Below are 18,001 nucleotides of genomic sequence, written 5' to 3'. Positions count from 1 at the left end.
ACTGGAGTGGGTAGCCTTTCCCTTCTCCAGGGGATCTTCCCAACCCAGGGATCGAACCCAGGTCTCCCACATTGCAGGCAGATTCTTTACCAGTTGCATCTCTAACCCTTCCCCAGCTGCCTCCGTGGTTCAGTCTCAGGCCATAAGGGAAGCCCAGATAAGAAATAAAGGAGATATAATTAACTTCACCTGGGCATCTGAATTTCCGTGTCCTCTCCGTCTCTAAACTTGGCTTTGTTTGTCCTGGGGAGATGTGTGTCTAATGCTTCTCTTTTCTCCTTCTGGTTCTAGGAGGGCTGCTGGCCTGCTGCTGCGCTGCTGAGCAGTATGCAGTCCTTCCGGGAGCAAAGCAGTTACCACGGGAACCAGCAGAGCTACCCCCAGGAGGTGCACGGCTCATCCCGGATAGAGGAGTTCAGCCCTCGCCAGGCCCAGATGTTCCAGAATTTTGGGGGTGCTGGTGGTGGCAGCAGCGGCAGCGGCGGCGGCGGCGGTGGTGGACGACGAGCAGCGGCGGCGGCGGCGGCCGCGATGGCCAGCGAGACCTCCGGCCATCAGGGCTACCAGGGCTTCAGGAAGGAGGCTGGAGACTTTTACTACATGGCAGGCAACAAGGACCCCGTGGCCACAGGAACCCCGCAGCCTCCTCCGCGAAGGCCTTCCGGGCCGGTGCAGAGCTACGGACCCCCCCAGGGGAGCAGCTTTGGCAATCAGTATGGCAGTGAGGGTCACGTGGGCCAGTTTCAAGCACAGCACTCTGCCCTTGGCGGTGTGTCTCATTACTCGCAGGATTACACGGGGCCGTTCTCTCCGGGGAGCGCTCAGTACCAGCAGCAGCCTTCCAGCCAGCAGCAGCAGCAGCAGCAGCAAGTGCAGCAGCTGCGGCAGCAGCTCTACCAGTCCCATCAGCCCCTGCCGCAGGCCGCCAGCCAGCCGGCGTCTGGCGCCTCGCACCTGCAGCCCATGCAGCGGCCCTCAACTCTGCCGGCCTCGGCCGCCGGCTACCAGCTGAGAGTGGGGCAGTTCGGCCAGCACTACCAGTCTTCTGCCACCGCCGCCTCCTCCTCCTTCCCATCACCGCAGCGTTTCAGCCAGTCTGGGCAGAGCTATGACGGCAGTTACAGTGTGAACGCCGGATCACAGTACGAAGGGCATAACGTGGGCTCCAACGCACAGGCTTATGGAACACAATCCAATTACAGCTATCAGCCTCAATCTATGAAGAATTTCGAACAGGCCAAGATTCCACCAGGGACCCAGCAGGGGCAGCAGCAGCAGCAGCAGCAACAACAGCAGCAGCAGCAGCAGCAGCAGCACCCCCCTCAGCACGTGATGCAGTATTCCAACGCTGCCACCAAGCTGCCCCTGCAAAGCCAGGTCGGGCAGTACAGCCAGCCCGAGGTTCCCGTGAGGTCCCCCATGCAGTTTCACCAGAACTTCAGCCCCATCTCTAACCCTTCCCCAGCTGCCTCCGTGGTTCAGTCTCCAAGCTGTAGCTCTACCCCGTCTCCTCTCACACAGAGCGGGGAGAACCTCCAGTGTGGGCAAGGCAATGTGCCAATGGGCTCCAGAAACAGAATCCTGCAGTTAATGCCTCAGCTCAGCCCAACCCCGTCGATGATGCCCAGTCCCAACTCTCACACTGCGGGCTTCAAAGGGTTCGGGCTGGAAGGGGTGCCTGAAAAGCGGCTGACCGATCCCGGCTTGAGTAGTTTGAGTGCCCTGAGTACGCAGGTGGCCAACCTTCCTAATACGGTTCAGCACATGCTACTTTCCGACGCCCTGACCCCTCAGAAGAAGACCTCCAAGAGGCCTTCCTCGTCATCCAAGAAAACAGACAGCTGCCCAAACTCGGAAGGCTCTTCACAGGCTGAAGAACAACTGAAGTCCCCGATGGCAGAGTCGCTGGATGGAGGCTGCTCCAGCAGTTCTGAGGATCAAGGCGAGAGGGTGAGGCAGCTGAGTGGCCAGAGCACAAGCTCGGACACCACCTACAAGGGCGGGGCCTCGGAAAAGGCAGGCTCCTCACCAGCACAGGGTGCTCAGAACGAAGCCCCCCGACTCAGCACCAGTCCTGCAGTCCGAGAAGAGACCGCCTCGCCGGGTGCCAAGGACACACCACTGTCATCTGAGGGCAACCCAAAAGTCAACGAGAAGACAGTCGGGGTGATTGTCTCCCGGGAAGCTATGGCAGGCCGGGTGGAAAAGCCTGGTGGGCAGGACAAAGGCTCCCAGGAAGAGGATCCTGCAGCCACACAGAGGCCACCCAGCACCGGGGGGGCAAAGGAAGCCAGCCACGCATCACTTCCACAGCCAGAGCCTCCGGGAGGAGGCAGTAAAGGAAACAAGAGTGGAGACAGTAACTCCAACCACAATGGGGAAGGGAATGGCCAGACTGGGCACCCTGCAGGGGGCTCTGGTTTCACAGGCAGGACTGAGCCCAGCAAATCTCCTGGAAGCCTGCGCTATAGTTACAAAGACAGTTTTGGGTCAGCTGTGCCGAGAAACATTAGCAGCTTTGCTCAGTATCCTACAGGACAAGATAAAGGGGACTTCACCAGCCACGGGGAGCGAAAGGGTAGAAATGAGAAGTTCCCCAGCCTCCTGCAGGAGGTGCTTCAGGGTTACCACCACCACCCCGACAGGAGGTACTCCCGGAGTTCTCAGGAGCACCAGGCCATGGCTGGCAGCCTCGAAGGAGCCACAAGGCCTAATGTCTTAGTGAGTCAGACCAATGAGTTAGCTAGCAGGGGCCTTCTGAACAAAAGCATTGGGTCCCTGTTAGAAAACCCCCACTGGGGCCCCTGGGAAAGAAAGTCAAGTGGCACAGCTCCTGAGATGAAACAGATCAATTTGGCCGACTACCCAATTCCCAGAAAGTTTGAAATAGAGCCTCCATCGTCAGCCCATGAGCCCGGGGGTTCCCTCTCTGAGAGAAGATCAGTCATCTGTGACATTTCTCCACTAAGACAGATTGTCAGAGACCCGGGGGCTCACTCGCTAGGACACATGGGCGCCGACACCAGACTTGGGAGGAATGAGCGTCTCAATCCCAGTTTAAGTCAGTCAGTCATTCTTCCAGGTGGGCTGGTGTCCATGGAAACAAAGCTGAAATCCCAGAGTGGGCAGATAAAAGAGGAAGACTTTGAACAGTCCAAGTCCCAAGCTAGTTTCAACAACAAGAAATCGGGAGACCACTGCCACCCTGCTAGCATCAAGCACGAGTCTTACCGAGGCAATGCCAGCCCCGGAGCGGCGACCCATGATTCCATCTCAGACTACGGCCCGCAGGACAGCAGACCCACACCAATGCGGCGAGTCCCCGGCAGAGTTGGCAGTCGGGAGGGCATGAGGGGTCGGTCCCCTTCTCAGTATCATGACTTTTCAGAAAAGTTGAAGATGTCCCCTGGGAGGAGCAGAGGCCCAGGGGGCGACCCTCATCACATGAGCCCACACATGACCTTCTCCGAGAGGGCCAACAGGAGTTCTTTGCACGCTCCCTTTTCTCCCAATTCAGAAAGCCTGGCCTCTGCTTATCACACAAACACGCGTGCTCATGCTTATGGGGACCCCAGTGCAGGTTTGAATTCCCAGCTCCATTACAAGAGACAGATGTACCAACAGCAGCAAGAGGAATATAAGGACTGGGGTGGCAGTTCTGCTCAGGGAGTGATCGCTGCGGCTCAGCACAGGCAGGAGGGACCCCGCAAGAGTCCACGTCAGCAGCAGTTTCTCGACCGAGTCCGGAGCCCCCTGAAGAATGACAAAGATGGCATGATGTATGGCCCACCGATGGGGACGTACCATGACCCCAGCGGTCAGGACGGTGGGCGCTGCCTCATGTCTAGTGATGGTCTTTCTAACAAAGGCATTGAACTGAAGCACGGCTCCCAGAAGTTACAGCAAGAATCTTGTTGGGATCTCTCTCGGCAGACTTCTCCAGCCAAAAGCAGCGGCCCCCCAGGAATGTCCAATCAGAAAAGGTACGGACCACCCCATGAGACCGACGGACACGGGCTCGCAGAGTCTACGCAGTCATCCAAACCGAGTAATGTTATGCTGAGACTTCCAGGTCAAGAGGATCATTCTTCTCAAAACCCCTTAATCATGAGGAGGCGTGTCCGTTCTTTTATCTCTCCCATTCCCAGTAAGAGACAGTCACAGGATGTGAAGAACAGTAACACTGAAGATAAAGGGCGCCTCCTTCACCCGTCAAAAGAAGGCACTGACAAAGCGTACAATTCCTATGCCCATCTTTCTCACAGTCAGGAGATCAAGTCCATCCCTAAGAGGGAGTCCTCCAAGGACCTTCCAAGTCCAGATAGTAGGAACTGCCCTGCGGTCACCCTTACAAGTCCTGCTAAGACCAAAATCCTGCCCCCAAGGAAAGGCCGGGGGTTGAAACTGGAAGCTATCGTCCAGAAGATCACATCCCCAAACATTAGGAGGAGCGCGTCCTCGAACAGCGCAGAGGCTGGGGGAGACACAGTTACTCTTGACGACATCCTGTCTTTGAAAAGCGGCCCTCCGGAAGGTGGGAGCGGTGCCGTTCCAGACACTGAGCTGGAGAAGAGAAAAGGCGAGGTGATAGCTGAGCTGGCCTGTCCCGCAGGCCAGGAGCTGAGCGGAGAAAAGCCTCTGGCCCGGTCTTCGGAGGAGTGGCGCGGTGGTGGGGACGACAAGGTGAAGACGGAGACGCACCCTGACACGGTCGCCGCTGGGAAGGAGCCCCCTGGTGCCATGGCATCCACAACCTCACAGAAGCCTGGGAGTAACCAAGGGAGACCAGACGGGTCCCTGGGCGGGACAGCACCTTTAATCTTTCCTGACTCAAAGAATGTACCTCCAGTGGGCACGTTGGCTCCCGAGGCAAACCCCAAGGCTGAAGAGAAAGAGAGCGATGCCGTGACGATTTCCCCCAAACAGGAGGGCTTCCCCCCGAAGGGTTACTTCCCCTCAGGAAAGAAGAAAGGGAGACCCATTGGTAGTGTAAATAAGCAGAAGAAACAACAGCAGCCCCCGCCGCCACCCCCTCAACCCCCTCAGATACCAGAGGGTTCTGCTGATGGAGAGCCAAAGCCAAAAAAGCAGAGGCAGCGGAGGGAGCGAAGGAAGCCTGGGGCGCAGCCCAGGAAGCGGAAAACCAAACAGGCCGTTCCCATCGTAGAACCCCAAGAACCGGAGATCAAGCTGAAGTACGCCACCCAGCCCCTGGATAAAACCGATGCCAAGAACAAGTCTTTTTTCCCTTATATCCACGTAGTAAATAAGTGTGAACTTGGAGCCGTGTGTACAATCATCAACGCCGAGGAGGAGGAGCAGACCAAATTGGTGAGGGGGCGGAAGGGCCAGCGGTCCCTGACGCCTCCGCCCAGCAGCACCGAGAGCAAGGTTCTCCCAGCCTCGTCCTTCGTGCTGCAGGGCCCCGTGGTGACAGAGTCTTCTGTGATGGGGCACCTGGTTTGCTGTCTGTGCGGCAAGTGGGCCAGTTACCGGAACATGGGCGACCTCTTTGGACCCTTTTACCCCCAAGATTATGCAGCCACTCTCCCCAAGAATCCACCTCCCAAGAGGGCCGCGGAAACGCAGAGCAAGGTGAAGGTCCGGCACAAAAGCGCTTCGAACGGCTCCAAGACGGACACTGAGGAGGAGGAAGAGCAGCAGCAGCAGAAGGAGCAGAGGAGCCTGGCCGCGCACCCCAGGTTTAAGCGGCGACACCGCTCGGAAGACTGTGCCGGAGGCCCCCGGTCCCTGTCCAGGGGGCTCCCTTGTAAAAAAGCCACCACCGAGGGCAGCAGCGAAAAGACTGTTTTGGACTCAAAGCCCTCCGTGCCCACCACTTCAGAAGGTGGCCCCGAGTTGGAGTTACAAATCCCTGAACTACCTCTCGACAGCAATGAATTTTGGGTCCACGAGGGTTGTATTCTCTGGGCCAATGGAATCTACCTGGTCTGTGGCCGGCTCTATGGCCTGCAGGAAGCGCTGGAAATAGCCAGAGAGATGGTGAGTACGAGAAATCCCCCCGCCGCGGCTCTCGGTTACTTCCTTTGGGTTCTTTTTCTTCCACCTTCATTTGTTTCAGCCGTACTTCTTATTCTTACAAATTGCACGTTGCACGGTAATTCCTCCACAGTAAAGCCCCAAGACTAATGGACAGCACAGGGAATACAGCTAGTGCTTTGTAATAACTCTGAATGGAGTGTAACCTTTAAAAACTGAGTCACTGTGTTGTATACCTGTAACTTATACAGTAAGTACATCAATAATAATAAAGCCCCTAGGCCTAAATGATGGACAGAAAATGAAGTAATTTAGACATTTGTTTAGCTTTTATTTTCATCAGTAATTTGTGTTCACAGGTTATGCAGGGTCATATTAGTCTCCTCCGGCTCATTAAAACAAACGTCAGTGTTTCACGCCCCTTCTCAAACCTGACCTCTGCCAGATTCCTCTGTTTCTGAGCAAAATAAGCTTTTACTGCTGTTTGAGTTATCTGTGGATCTTTTCTTTCATTTTTCAACATCTGTCTCTGTAATATCGATGAAATTAATACTGTGGTTATAACTTCTTTCTTTTAAAACTTTTTACTTCCCTAGAATTACTCATTTGTGTTTTTATTTGCTTTTTATTTTCTTGGACCACACGTTTCGGATGCAGACTTTCCAAGGGGGTTTTTGTTCTTCAGGTCTGTTTTTCTGGGGCATTCTTTATCGTCGTCATCATCTACTTCTTTCCTCTGTTGAATGCTGTTTTCTTACCCATGTCTTCACCTTACTTGATCTGGGCCACATTTAATGGTGTGCATCATGCTTTAGCATTTTCATGAGAAAAAGGATGCCTGGGAGGCAGTATGTTGAGATTGCGTGAATCCAGATGTCTTTTTTCCATCTTCTTGTTTAACAGAACGTTGCTTGGGTATAGAATCTAGTTGTCTCTCACTGTCTTAGAGTCATGGTTCCTGACCTGTTCTCTAGTTCCTAGAGGAGGTGTTACAGTTGACTGGAACTGCTCTCATTTTCAGGCCTTAATTTTGCATTGAGTCTTTCTCCTCTGAAAGTCTGAGGATCTTCTCATTTCCCTAGAGTTCTGAAATCTCAAACGATAGGCCTTTGTTGGCCTTTTCATGTACTGGGTGGCTGCTATGAGATCTTGCCATCTGTAACTCATAGCTGTTAGATCAGGAAGATTGTCAGGTGTTATTTCTTTGATAATTTATGTTTTCTCTATTCTCTCCTTCTGCTGAAATTCTTATTAATTAGGAATGTACCTCCTGGCTTAACCTTCTGGCTTCATCTTTTCTTTCTCGTTCTGTGTTCTAGCTCCTTTTGTTCTGATTTCTCCATGCTTTCTTCATCTGATCAACCTTTATTTATCGTCATTTCTGATATTTTCAACAACTTTTTTCTTCTCTGACTGTTTCTCTGAGGGGACAGTTACCTGGTTAAATTGGGGTAAGTAAGGGACCTGCTGCTGCTGCTGCTAAGTTACTTCAGTCGTGTCCAACTCTGGGCGACCCCATAGATGGCAGCCCACCAGGCTTCCCCGTCTGGGATTCTCCAGGCAAGAACACTGGAGTGGGTTGCCATTTCCTCCTCCAATGCATGAAAGTGAAAAGTGAAAGGGAAGTCGCTCTGTCGTGTCCAACTCTTAGCGACCCCATGGACTGCAGCCGACCAGGCTCTGCCGTCCATGGGATTTTCCAGGCAAGAGTCCTGGAGTCGGGTGCCAGGGACCTAGCTCCTCATAAAAACTTGGAGTGAATGCTCTGGTTTCCAGCCCTGTCTCCCACCCCCACTTTCTGAGCGTTGCAGTTCCCAGGCTCAGGCCGCGAGGCAACTGGCTTTCAGCGGCTCCCCTCCTGCACGCGTTTTCTGTTTGCTTTCCGTCAGCTGAAGCGCTTGTTCTGTCTGTTCTGGTTCTGGTTTTTAGAATTTGGACATCTCCTGTGCGTTGTTTCCCTGCCCTTTCTTCATGTCCTCATTAATTTGTCTATTCCATTGATAAGTTTATTCCTTTTTTTGTGTGTGTGGAAAGGAAACAGATGTGTACATGTTTGTTTAGTCTGTGATGTATAGTCAGATGAGAGATTTTTGTGTTGATTTATATTTAAAACATACTTGACACAGGTACTGATGACTTCCAGTCATACTTAGTAAGTGTTTTATCAGCCAAGATCATAGTATTCTTGGACACTTTATACTGTCCTCTCCCTCCCCACTACATCTTCCCCACAAAGCTCTGTTTAATCACTGCATTATCCCCAGAATTTATAACAGTGTCTGAGAAAAAGGAAGTACTCGTAAACTATAGTCAAGGATGTAATCAGTGTGAAATTTACATATATTTTAGATGAGAACATTCTAATTCTGCCTCACAAGGATCTTGCCTTCCCCTCTTAGACCTTTTCCCTATCCCCTTACTTCCTTGCAGGAATTTTTCCTCCCCTTTCCCCTCTCCACCATCAGTGTCATTCCTAAACCCCAAGTTTGAAGTAGATTTGCTTCTTAGACACGCAGCTTTTTTTTTTTTTTCTGATCACACTGCTTGGCTTACAGGATCTCAGTTCCCTGACCAGGGGTTGAATGTGGGTCCTGGCAGTGAAAGCCCAGAATCCTAACCACTGGGACACCAGGGAACTCCCCCACAGTGGCATTTGTGACAGTCCTGAAGGGACATAACGTTTAAGACCCTAAAGTATTGGGTTGCCAGAAAGTTCTTATGGGTTTTCTTGTAACAAATTTTTTGGCCAAGTCAGTACAAAATTCTTTAGTTGGTTCTGAGAGCTCAGTTCAGTTCAGTTCAGTTGCTCAGTCATGTCCAACTCTTTGCAACCCCATGAATCGCAGCACGCCAGGCCTCCCTGTCATCACCAACTCCCGGAGTTCACCCAGACTCACGTCCATTGAGTCAGTGATGCCATCCAGCCATCTCATCCTCTGTTGTCCCCTTCTCCTCCTGCCCCTAATCCTTCCCAGCATCAGAGTCTTTTCCAATGAGTCCACTCTTCGCATGAGGTGGCCAAAGTACTGGAGTTTCAGCTTTAGCATCATTCCTTCCAAAGAAATCCCAGGGCTGATCTCCTTCAGAATGGACTGGTTGGATCTCCTTGCAGTCCAAGGGACTCTCAAGAGTCTTCTCCAACACCACAGTTCAAAAGCATCAATTCTTCGGCACTCAGCCTTCTTCACAGTCCAACACTCACATCCATACGTGACCACAGGAAAAACCATAGCCTTGACTAGCCAGACCTTTGTTGGCAGAGTAATGTCTCTGCTTTTGAATATGCTATCTAGGTTGGTCCTAACTTTCCTTCCAAGGAGTAAGCATCTTTTAATTTCATGGCTGCAGTCACCATCTGCAGTGATTTTGGAGCCCACAAAAAATAAAGTCTGATGCTGTTTCCACTGTTTCCCCATCTATTTCCCATGAAGTGATGGGACCAGATGCCATGATCTTCGTTTTCTGAATGTTGAGCTTTAAGCCAACTTTTTCACTCTCCTCTTTCACTTTCATCAAGAGGCTTTTTAGTTCCTCCACTTTCTGCCATAAGGGTGGTGTCATCTGCATATCTGAGGTTATTGATATTTCTCCCGGCAGTCTTGATTCCAGCTTGTGTTTCTTCCAGTCCAGCGTTTCTCATGATGTACTCTGCATAGAAGTTAAATAAGCAGGGTGACAATATACAGCCTTGACGTACTCCTTTTCCTATTTGGAACCAGTCTGTTGTTCCATGTCCAGTTCTAACTGTTGCTTCCTGACCTACATACAAATTTCTCAAGAGGCAGGTCAGGTGGTCTGGTATTCCTGTCTCTTAATGCTCAAAATTCTCCAAGCCAGGCTTCAGCAATATGTGAACCGTGAACTTCCTGATGTTCAAGCTGGTTTTAGAAAAGGCAGAGGAACCAGAGATCAAATTGCCAACATCCACTGGATCATGGAAAAAGCAAGAGAGTTCCAGAAAAACATCTATTTCTGCTTTATTGACTATGCCAAAGCCTTTGACTGTGTGAATCGTGATTTTCTTGGTCATGAAGATCTTTTTTGTACAGTTCTTCTGTGTATTCTTGCCATCTCTTCTTAATATCTTCTGCTTCTGTTAGGTTCATACCATTTCTATCCTTTATTGAGCCCATCTTTGCATGAAATGTTCCCTTGGTATCTCTAATTTTCTTGAAGAGATCTCTTGTCTTTCCCATTCTATTGTTTTCCTCTATTTCTTTGCATTGATCGCTGAAGAAGGCTTTCTTATTTCTTCTTGCTATTCTTTGGAACTCTGCATTCAAATGCTTATATCTTTCGTTTTCTCCTTTGCTTTTCGTGACCTCTTAATCATCATCTTGCCCAGTTGATGGCCAGCTTTCCTCTGAAGCTTACAGTATTTGGTGGGCTGGTTTGTTGTTAGTTTTTGGTGTGTGTTCCTGTCCAGTGATGGCCTGAATCCTAAATCAGCAGGCTAAATCCTTCTCAGCAGATCACTAGATCCTCTGTCTCAATTCAAGCCTAATTCATAGAAGGTCGAGAGTACCCTTTCCTACTTAAGAAAGTACTAATTACACCCTAAATCACAGCCCCTCCATCTTCAGGAGTGAGGAACTCCTAGTCAGGAATCCTGTCTTCGGAAAGGAACAGTTTAGTCTTCTACTTGTCAGCTTTGATCCCAAAATAAAATCTGGAACATTATAATTGAAACAAATACACTGCATGTAAGAAAGCAGTCTCTTTCTTTAACCCATCCCTCATATGGTTTAAATGACACGTAGCACATTAGGTAGAGAACATTGAAAGTAGCTTTTATTTTTAAAATATTAATTGCAGCCTTAATTGTCTCAGTTGGGATGTTTCACTTAAAGGTAAAAGGCACAAAAACAGGTTTTTTTGACCCTACACTTCTCTTTACAGTAGAGACCCCAACTTGGACCTTGAGGTTCCACGGTGGCGCCATCAGGACTGCAGGTTCCGCTGTCTCCTTTAGTAACAGGTTTCATAACAGTTGGCCTACTTTTGTTTTTTAAAATTGAGATGTAATTGACATGTTGAAGGTTATGTTGCTTTCTTGACCAGTCTCTTAAATAAATCTCATACTGCCGCTTTATCTTCTTGTATTGTACTCACTCACTCTACCAGTGCCCTTTAAGAATATTACATTTCTCTTCCCTTGACCCCATTCTATATTTTCCATCCCTCTTGTAGAACAGAATGCTAGCTTGGTATATGGAATTTAGGTTTTCAATACACTGCACATCTGTGTTATTCTCACGAGCCTCCCAGTGAGGTAGGAAGAGAGAAGACACAGTCCATCACGTCAGAATGCAGGCTGGCTGGGCTTTAGTGACACACACCTGGGAAGTGTTAGGTTGGAAGAGAGAAGACCAGTCCGTCACATCAGAACACAGGCTGGCTGGGCTTTAGTGACACACGCCTGGGAAGTGCTGCCCCGAGTGATGCGTTGGTTTTTAAACTGTTTTAAAAAGTTATGCTTCTTGGCTCTTGGAACTGATGTTCCACTATGACTGCGAGATCCTTTTCAGTTTTATTTGTCTAGCTTTTATGCTCCATAATGTGCTTGAGAACAAATTAAAGCGACACTGACTTGACTTCCTTTTTTTAGTCTGATGGACGCTGTTTCAGTCTGTCGGGTCACTTTGGGCCCAGTTTCCCCTCAGGTTCAGTGGCGCCTTCAGCTCCGGTCTGCTCGGCGTGTCCTCAGTCCCGCCATGTGAGATGAGGCCACGTGTGTTTGACTAAAGACCCATTTTGGCCCAGGTATTTATCAGGTGTTTTGACAAGTGTGATATTTTCGCAAAATAATACAAAGTCTTCAAAACACACTTGTTCCTCTCCCTGTAAGCCTCAGTTACACTAACCTGAAAATAGCTGAAAGCTAGAACATTCCTGTACAAAGGGCTTTCGCTCTCTTTACATTTCTGAGTGTCTGTAACTAAATAAGGGGCAGTAACAATTGCCCTCTTACATCTAACAGGCTAACATCCCCCTTAATTTACTTTAAACTGTGACAAAAAACATAATTTGACAAGTGTAAAAGTACTAATGCATTGATTACGTTGAACATGTGACTGACTGCATGTTAAAATGTCAAAAACGGGTTGGTTAGTTTCTCCTGTTATCCCTAAAATAAAGACATTCTCCCTGAATCCCGTCTGTGTGCTCTGTAAGCTAGCAGCCTCGCGAGGGCACGGCCGCCAGCGCGGGTCCTCCTGAGCCGTCCTTTGACTCCTGGCCTCTGCCCTTGGCTCCAGCCTCCCGCCTCCCCTATGACTGTGCCTGCCGTTGCCCCTGCCCTGCCCCGCACGCTCCTCTCCATCCCCCTCGTCCCTGCATTACTCTCTGTCCTCCTCCTCCTCTTCTGTCTTCCTCACACACCACCACCCCCAGCCCCCAGTCACCACAGCTGGCACAGCCTGTCCGTGGTAACATTAAGGCACCAAGGTTTGTTCATCTCTCTGTTGCCGTGTTATCACGCAGCGGAAGGTTGTGTAATTATCTTATTTCCTATTCTTCTTAACATTTTATCCGTGTGATAGGTATCTTTTTTTCTATTCCTACATGATGGCCTTGAGACCAAACCTCCAGAGAAAGGGTTAATTTTCTTTCAGAATTTGGCTTTTCTGAATTCTAGGGACTCTCCTGTGAAACTTGGAAGTTTTTAATCTTATTGCTTATATTACCTTACACATTGGAAGAGTTTTCCTACGGTCTGTTTCTTTATTTCTTTTAGGGGTGGAGGGACGATGAGAGAAGTTTTACCCCTGATTTTTAAATAAAACTTATAAGGCTCAGACTATTCTTTGAAAATGCTAAAGGACCGTAAATAAGAATACTGACAGGTCACTGTATATTAGGCCGAATAATTCATCCCTGAGAGGTTAAACTAGGTATATTGTTAATGTTAAAGAGCTCACAGGATCAAATAGCACATAAAAGTTAAGTATTCATTTCAGTTCAGCAGGTGTCCGAGTCCTTGTTAGAAAGCCAAGAATCTGACGTTAGGGTGAGCTGAGGACCTCTGTCCCTCGCAGGTGAGGGGGTCTCGGCCCGGCCCCAGGGCTGGGGTGCGAACAGAAGCATGTGCAGGGGCTCCTGGCCTCAGGGAGGCCTGCGTGCTTCCTGCAGAAAGCAGTGCGGCGCCCCACACAACTCCTGCACGACGGAGGTGCGGCGTCCGCGCCCCCCAGCCCTGCCCTCCCTACGCCAAGGCCAGTTTCACAGGACCCTGAAGGTCACAGGTGCAGGCCAGTTTCTTCCCATCTTCCCATGTATTGGAAAGAAGTCTGAGAAGGGAAAATCCAGTCAGCTTACTGGTTGCCCCCAAAGACCCTCCTCCCCTTCCTGCCTTCGCTGTGTGGCTCAGCCACCGTGCATGCGCGTGTGTGTTGAGGGCTGTGTGGAGGGGGCTAGGTCAGCCCTGGAATCACGTTGCTTCTGGGGAATTTCCTAGCTGGTCACTTGCTCAAGCCACTGACCTCTGTACTTGACTTTCCTCACCTGTGAAGTATGGAAGCAGACGGCACCTGCCGTAAATCAGTTTGAGCGTGAAACAAGGTGCTCTTTGGAGAGCGCCTGGAGAAGGGCTCGGCCTGTGCCGTGGGCTGGCGTCTGCCCTCGAGCGCCATTCTCGCGTGTTGTTTTGGCGGAGATGTATCCCTTTGTGAACTCACTCAGTGCTGGTTTGTATCGTTTCATACTAGCACAATTGGTGGTTCGTCCCGGCAGTGTCCAGAACATATCCTCCTGGATAGCAAAGTGGCCCCGCACATAAAACAAACAGTTTCTCCTCATTTTTATTACTCTTGTGGGAGGCTCTCGTTTGAGGGGAGCAGGGATTCTGGTATGTAAGGTGAAGTATTAATTACTGTCTCATGAAATAGCTTTAGCCCACATGAACACCCTCCGGAGTTAGACTCCTCAAAGGAGAGGAGCAGAAGGAAGAGAATAAAATCTGCCTGCACACTCAGTAAAAGCATTAATATTCTTGTGGGTTGGTCAGTGTTGATAGTGATTACCTAAGGCCACAGTAAAGAGTCTACCTAGTAATAAGGTTCTTTGAATAAGCATTTTTGACGGGTCAGCCCTATAAACAGAGACGCAAAATAATTCATGGAATGATTCGGGACAGCCACACTCTGTCTCCCACCAAAAATAGTCAATATGTGTCTTGTGTATGGATGGCAGAGGCCTCTGTCATAGCCTTTAATTTATGGGCAACGCAAAACCACTGACAGTTTCTAAGCGTGTATCATATGATCAGGTGTGTGTGTATGAAAGAGATTCAGGAAGGACGTGGGGAGAGATGAGCAAGCTGACCAGGTGTGAGAGGCTGTGGCTTTAATTTATACAGGAGATGGTAAGGGCTGAAGAAGGGGTGGTGAAGGAATCAGAGGAGTGGGCATATGCTAACAACGTTTTAGAATTTAAAGTTCATAGCATCTAGAAACTGACCAGCCTGGCAGGTAAGAGCCAGTGAGGTCAGTGGGCGTGTGAGTGTGAGCAGGGCAGCAACCACAGAGAGGCTGAGAAAGAGAAGGGCCATGTCCCGTTTTGTGGCTGATGCGTAGCAGACCGAAGATGCTCATACGAGAGCAGTTCACAGGAGTCAGCACTCCAGGCCTCTTTAATGAAGACTTGTTGATTGTATTTAGCTTTTTGAGTTAATAGGAAAACTAGAAAACTTTTAAATCTAAGTTGCAAGAAAGTGGAGGGGAAATAGGAAATCATGAGATCTGTGTCATTTTTTAAAAATCTCATGTAGCGAACCCTGAAAAGGTGTCAAAGAAAGAAATTAAGCTTATCATTGTAATCATTGCCTAAAATATGATTGTGGAGGGATGGGGTGGGGCAGAAGGGGAAATTTGCTGGTTTGGGTTTTTGAATAATTTTTTCCAAGATACTGACATTATGGACAGCACAGTGGAATACCGAATTGCATATAGTTACGGTGAGGAAGGGCTGGTTGATAGGTGGGTCTGAAAAAGGCCCTGTGGTGCACGGAGGCACCCATATTCTCAGAGTTCCAGGATGTAGCTTAAGCCTTCTGTGTATTGAATTGAGACTAGACAGAGTGCATGCACTTTACCAGATGGTCCGCTGGGCTCCGAGGTTGTGTCCGTGGACGGACACTTGCCTTTTGAGGGTCTGAGGCAGCTGCACTCACAGGAGACATGGAGGAGGGCAGCCGGAGAGAGAACCGGGCAGACTGGCCTCGGGGCCTGGAGGAGGCACCTGGCAGGGTCCCTGGGGTCGAAGTTCCCAGCCTTACTCCCCCGTTGTGCACATATGAAATACCGTTTATAAAGGCGCTACTTATCTACATAAAGGTAAATAATAGCAGTGTTACTGTTTGTTGTTTTAATGCACTGTAATTTCTGCAGGTGTTCTTGTTGGACATGGAGGTTCCGGTTAGTTTCCTGTCTGTATTCTTCAGTCGCTCAGTCCTCTCTGTCTCTTTGTGACCCCATGGGCTGCAGCGTGCCAGGCTCCTCTGTTATTGCAAACAGATGAGTATACATTTCTATTCATAGAGTTTTGTTTAGGGGAAATTTTTAAGATGTCCACTACTGAATCAAAAAGTGGCCATTTTATGGTTTTTGACAGGCATTATCTTGTGGTCTAACTGAAGAGGATCATACCAAACTACGCTCATCCATGTGAGTGTGTGTTTCACTGCAGTCTCATGACATTGGATATTTAAATTTTTTTAATTTATTCTTTTTAATTTTATTTCTTGTATTGGTGGTATGGCTGTTTCCTGCTTTAAAGCTTTATGCCTGATGATCTTTAATTTAGAACTTTAAAGTTTCTCCTCAGGGTGGTGCCTTTTTCTGTGCATCTTTTTCCCAGTCTGAATAACTTTGGTTACCTGGAAATGTCAGATGTGTGAAAGCCCTTTCTTCAGGAGCGCCACCTGAGTGAGGCATCAGGAGGGCTCTTAGATGGTTTTCTCATCTATAAATAGGAAGATGACAGAGGACTGTTGGGGTGAAATTAACTTCACTGGAGATCAGGTAGCTTCCTTGGTGGGTTCCAGACTATTCCTAGAGGCTTTTGAGTTGTGGTTTTTAGACAAAACAAGTACTGTGGGCTGATGTCAGTCCTAGGAGGTGTCCCCCCATGTCATTTTAGTAAAGACGTGTTCCTGTCATTAAGCTTATTGGGTAGAAGTCAGCCTGAAGAGAAAATTCCCAGGAAGCCAGGTAGTCTGTGTATGCTTACAGCTGACACTAGATGTGAATATATCCACAGCACACTGCTGTCAAGCAATGCGCCTCGTGGGAACGGAAGTAAGGAGCTGCCGCAGAAGCAGATGCCTGAGCCAGGGTCAGCAAAGTAACAGACTTCGAGTCTGAAGTGCTGGTGCATTCTGAGGGGAGACTGCAGTGACGCCAGCCTTTCTCTCTTTTGGGATATAGTTGATTTACGACATTGTGTTCATTTCAGGTGTACAGCCACGTGACTCCGTTACACATATACGTGTGTATATATGTAGTCACTTTTTTAGAGTCTTTTCCCATATAGGTCATTACGGAACACTGAACAGAATTCCCTCTGCCACCACAGGAGGTCCTCATTAGTATCTGTTTTATGTATAGCAGTGCGTGTATGTCGAACGCCGTCTCTGGTGTGTCTCCCTGGCTCACCCCTGGTAACCATGAGTTTGCTTTCCTACGTCTGTAATTCTGTTTCTGTTTTGTAGAGAAGTCTACTTGTACCCTTTTTTAGATTGTACTTAGAAGCGATATCACACGGTACTTATCTTTCTCTGACTTCCTTCAGTCAGTACGACAGTCTCTGGGTCCATCAGTGTCGCCGCAAATGGCATTACTTTGTTCTTTTTGTGGCTGAGTCATATTTCACTGTGTGTGTGTGTGTGTGTGTCGTCTTTCCCATCCATTCATCTGTTGATGGACACTTTGGTTGTCTCTGTGTGTGTGTGTGTGTGTGTGGCGTCTTGTTGTAGACACTTTGGTTGTCTCTGTGTCTTGGCTGTTATAAATCGCACTGCTGTCAACATTGGGGTGCGTGTATCTTTCCGAGTTACGGTCTTCTCTGAGTATGTGCCCAGGGATGGGATTGCTGAATTATGTGGTCGCTCTGTTTTTAGTTTTTTAAGGAACCTCCATCCTGTTCTCCAAAGTGGCAGCCCCAGTTTACATTCCTTCAGACAGTGTAGGAGGGTTACCTTTTCTCCTGTGACATCAACTTTGAAGGCATTTAATTTCTTCTCTGTTTCACTAAGCAGCTAGTGGAAGAGTTTTAGGAAAATGTATGTTCATTTAACAACTGTCAGGCATATTCCCTGTGACTGGCTCCATGGAGATGCCAGGTGGTTCCAGACTTGGAAAGTAGTCTAAGAAGTTTAAATCTTGGTTCAGACGGGTGTCAGATGTAGGTCCTTGGTTTACTTGAGAGTGACTTCATTTTTTCATTCAAAAATTGCTTTAAACTGATTAAGGTAAGGAATAGGATAATTGCCAGATGGTTCTCTTTGCTTGTTTCTTGATAGAGTTCTCTCTGGAAGGAATCAAAACATATTAATGCCTTGTAAAGGCAGCCCTGAGGAACGGTACGCAAAGCCACCGTGTGGTAGTAGGTGGCGTCCCTGTGAGCTGCTGCTGCCTCCTGGCAGGCAAGGCCCTGCGGCGCTGCAGACCTCTTCCTCAGGAAAGCCCCTCCCCTCCGCGCGCTGCCTCTCCAGCAGGGGAATTCCTCCTACCCCACCCCCACTTTGGAAAAAAGAGAGTTCCTTTTAAGGTGAATATGCCAACAAGATCTCATCGCTCAGTTCTGGAAGACACTCCATTCACAACCTTCCCATTTAACTCTCCGAAGCCCAGGAAATGATCCAGAAACGCACACTGAGAGAGAGAGACACACATACACACAGGCATTGAATACCAGTTGTTGCCTTTAGCTCCTTACTTTGACTTGGGAATTGCGTAGCCCCATTTTCTGTTGTCTTTTGTAATCTCACTCATGGAAGAAAACC

At 48.9% G+C, this 18,001-nt stretch overlaps 1 protein-coding gene across 9 annotated transcripts in view; it reads left to right on the top strand.

The window, feature by feature from the left end:
* TCF20 (transcription factor 20) overlaps positions 1-18,001 on the top strand; it is a 169,334-nt gene that overhangs the window by 119,053 nt on the left and 32,280 nt on the right. For 8 of the 9 annotated variants that reach the window (XR_011566884.1, XR_011566883.1, XM_070790523.1 and 5 more), the window contains exon 2: positions 292-6,003. Coding sequence is in view for 7 of the 9 variants with exons in the window: in XM_070790523.1 (XP_070646624.1) it covers positions 328-6,003 (5,676 nt within the window). In the remaining 2 variants the exon portion in view is untranslated. Of the gene's footprint in view, positions 1-291; positions 6,004-10,899; positions 11,093-18,001 lie in introns of those variants that run through there. The other variant, XM_070790526.1, reaches the window with a different exon arrangement.

This window comes from Bos indicus, chromosome 5, assembly GCF_029378745.1.
Source record: "Bos indicus isolate NIAB-ARS_2022 breed Sahiwal x Tharparkar chromosome 5, NIAB-ARS_B.indTharparkar_mat_pri_1.0, whole genome shotgun sequence".
NCBI lineage: Eukaryota > Metazoa > Chordata > Mammalia > Artiodactyla > Bovidae > Bos > Bos indicus.
The sequence above is the reverse complement of the archived record's forward strand: the minus strand, read 5'-3'. Positions and strand labels throughout refer to the sequence as shown.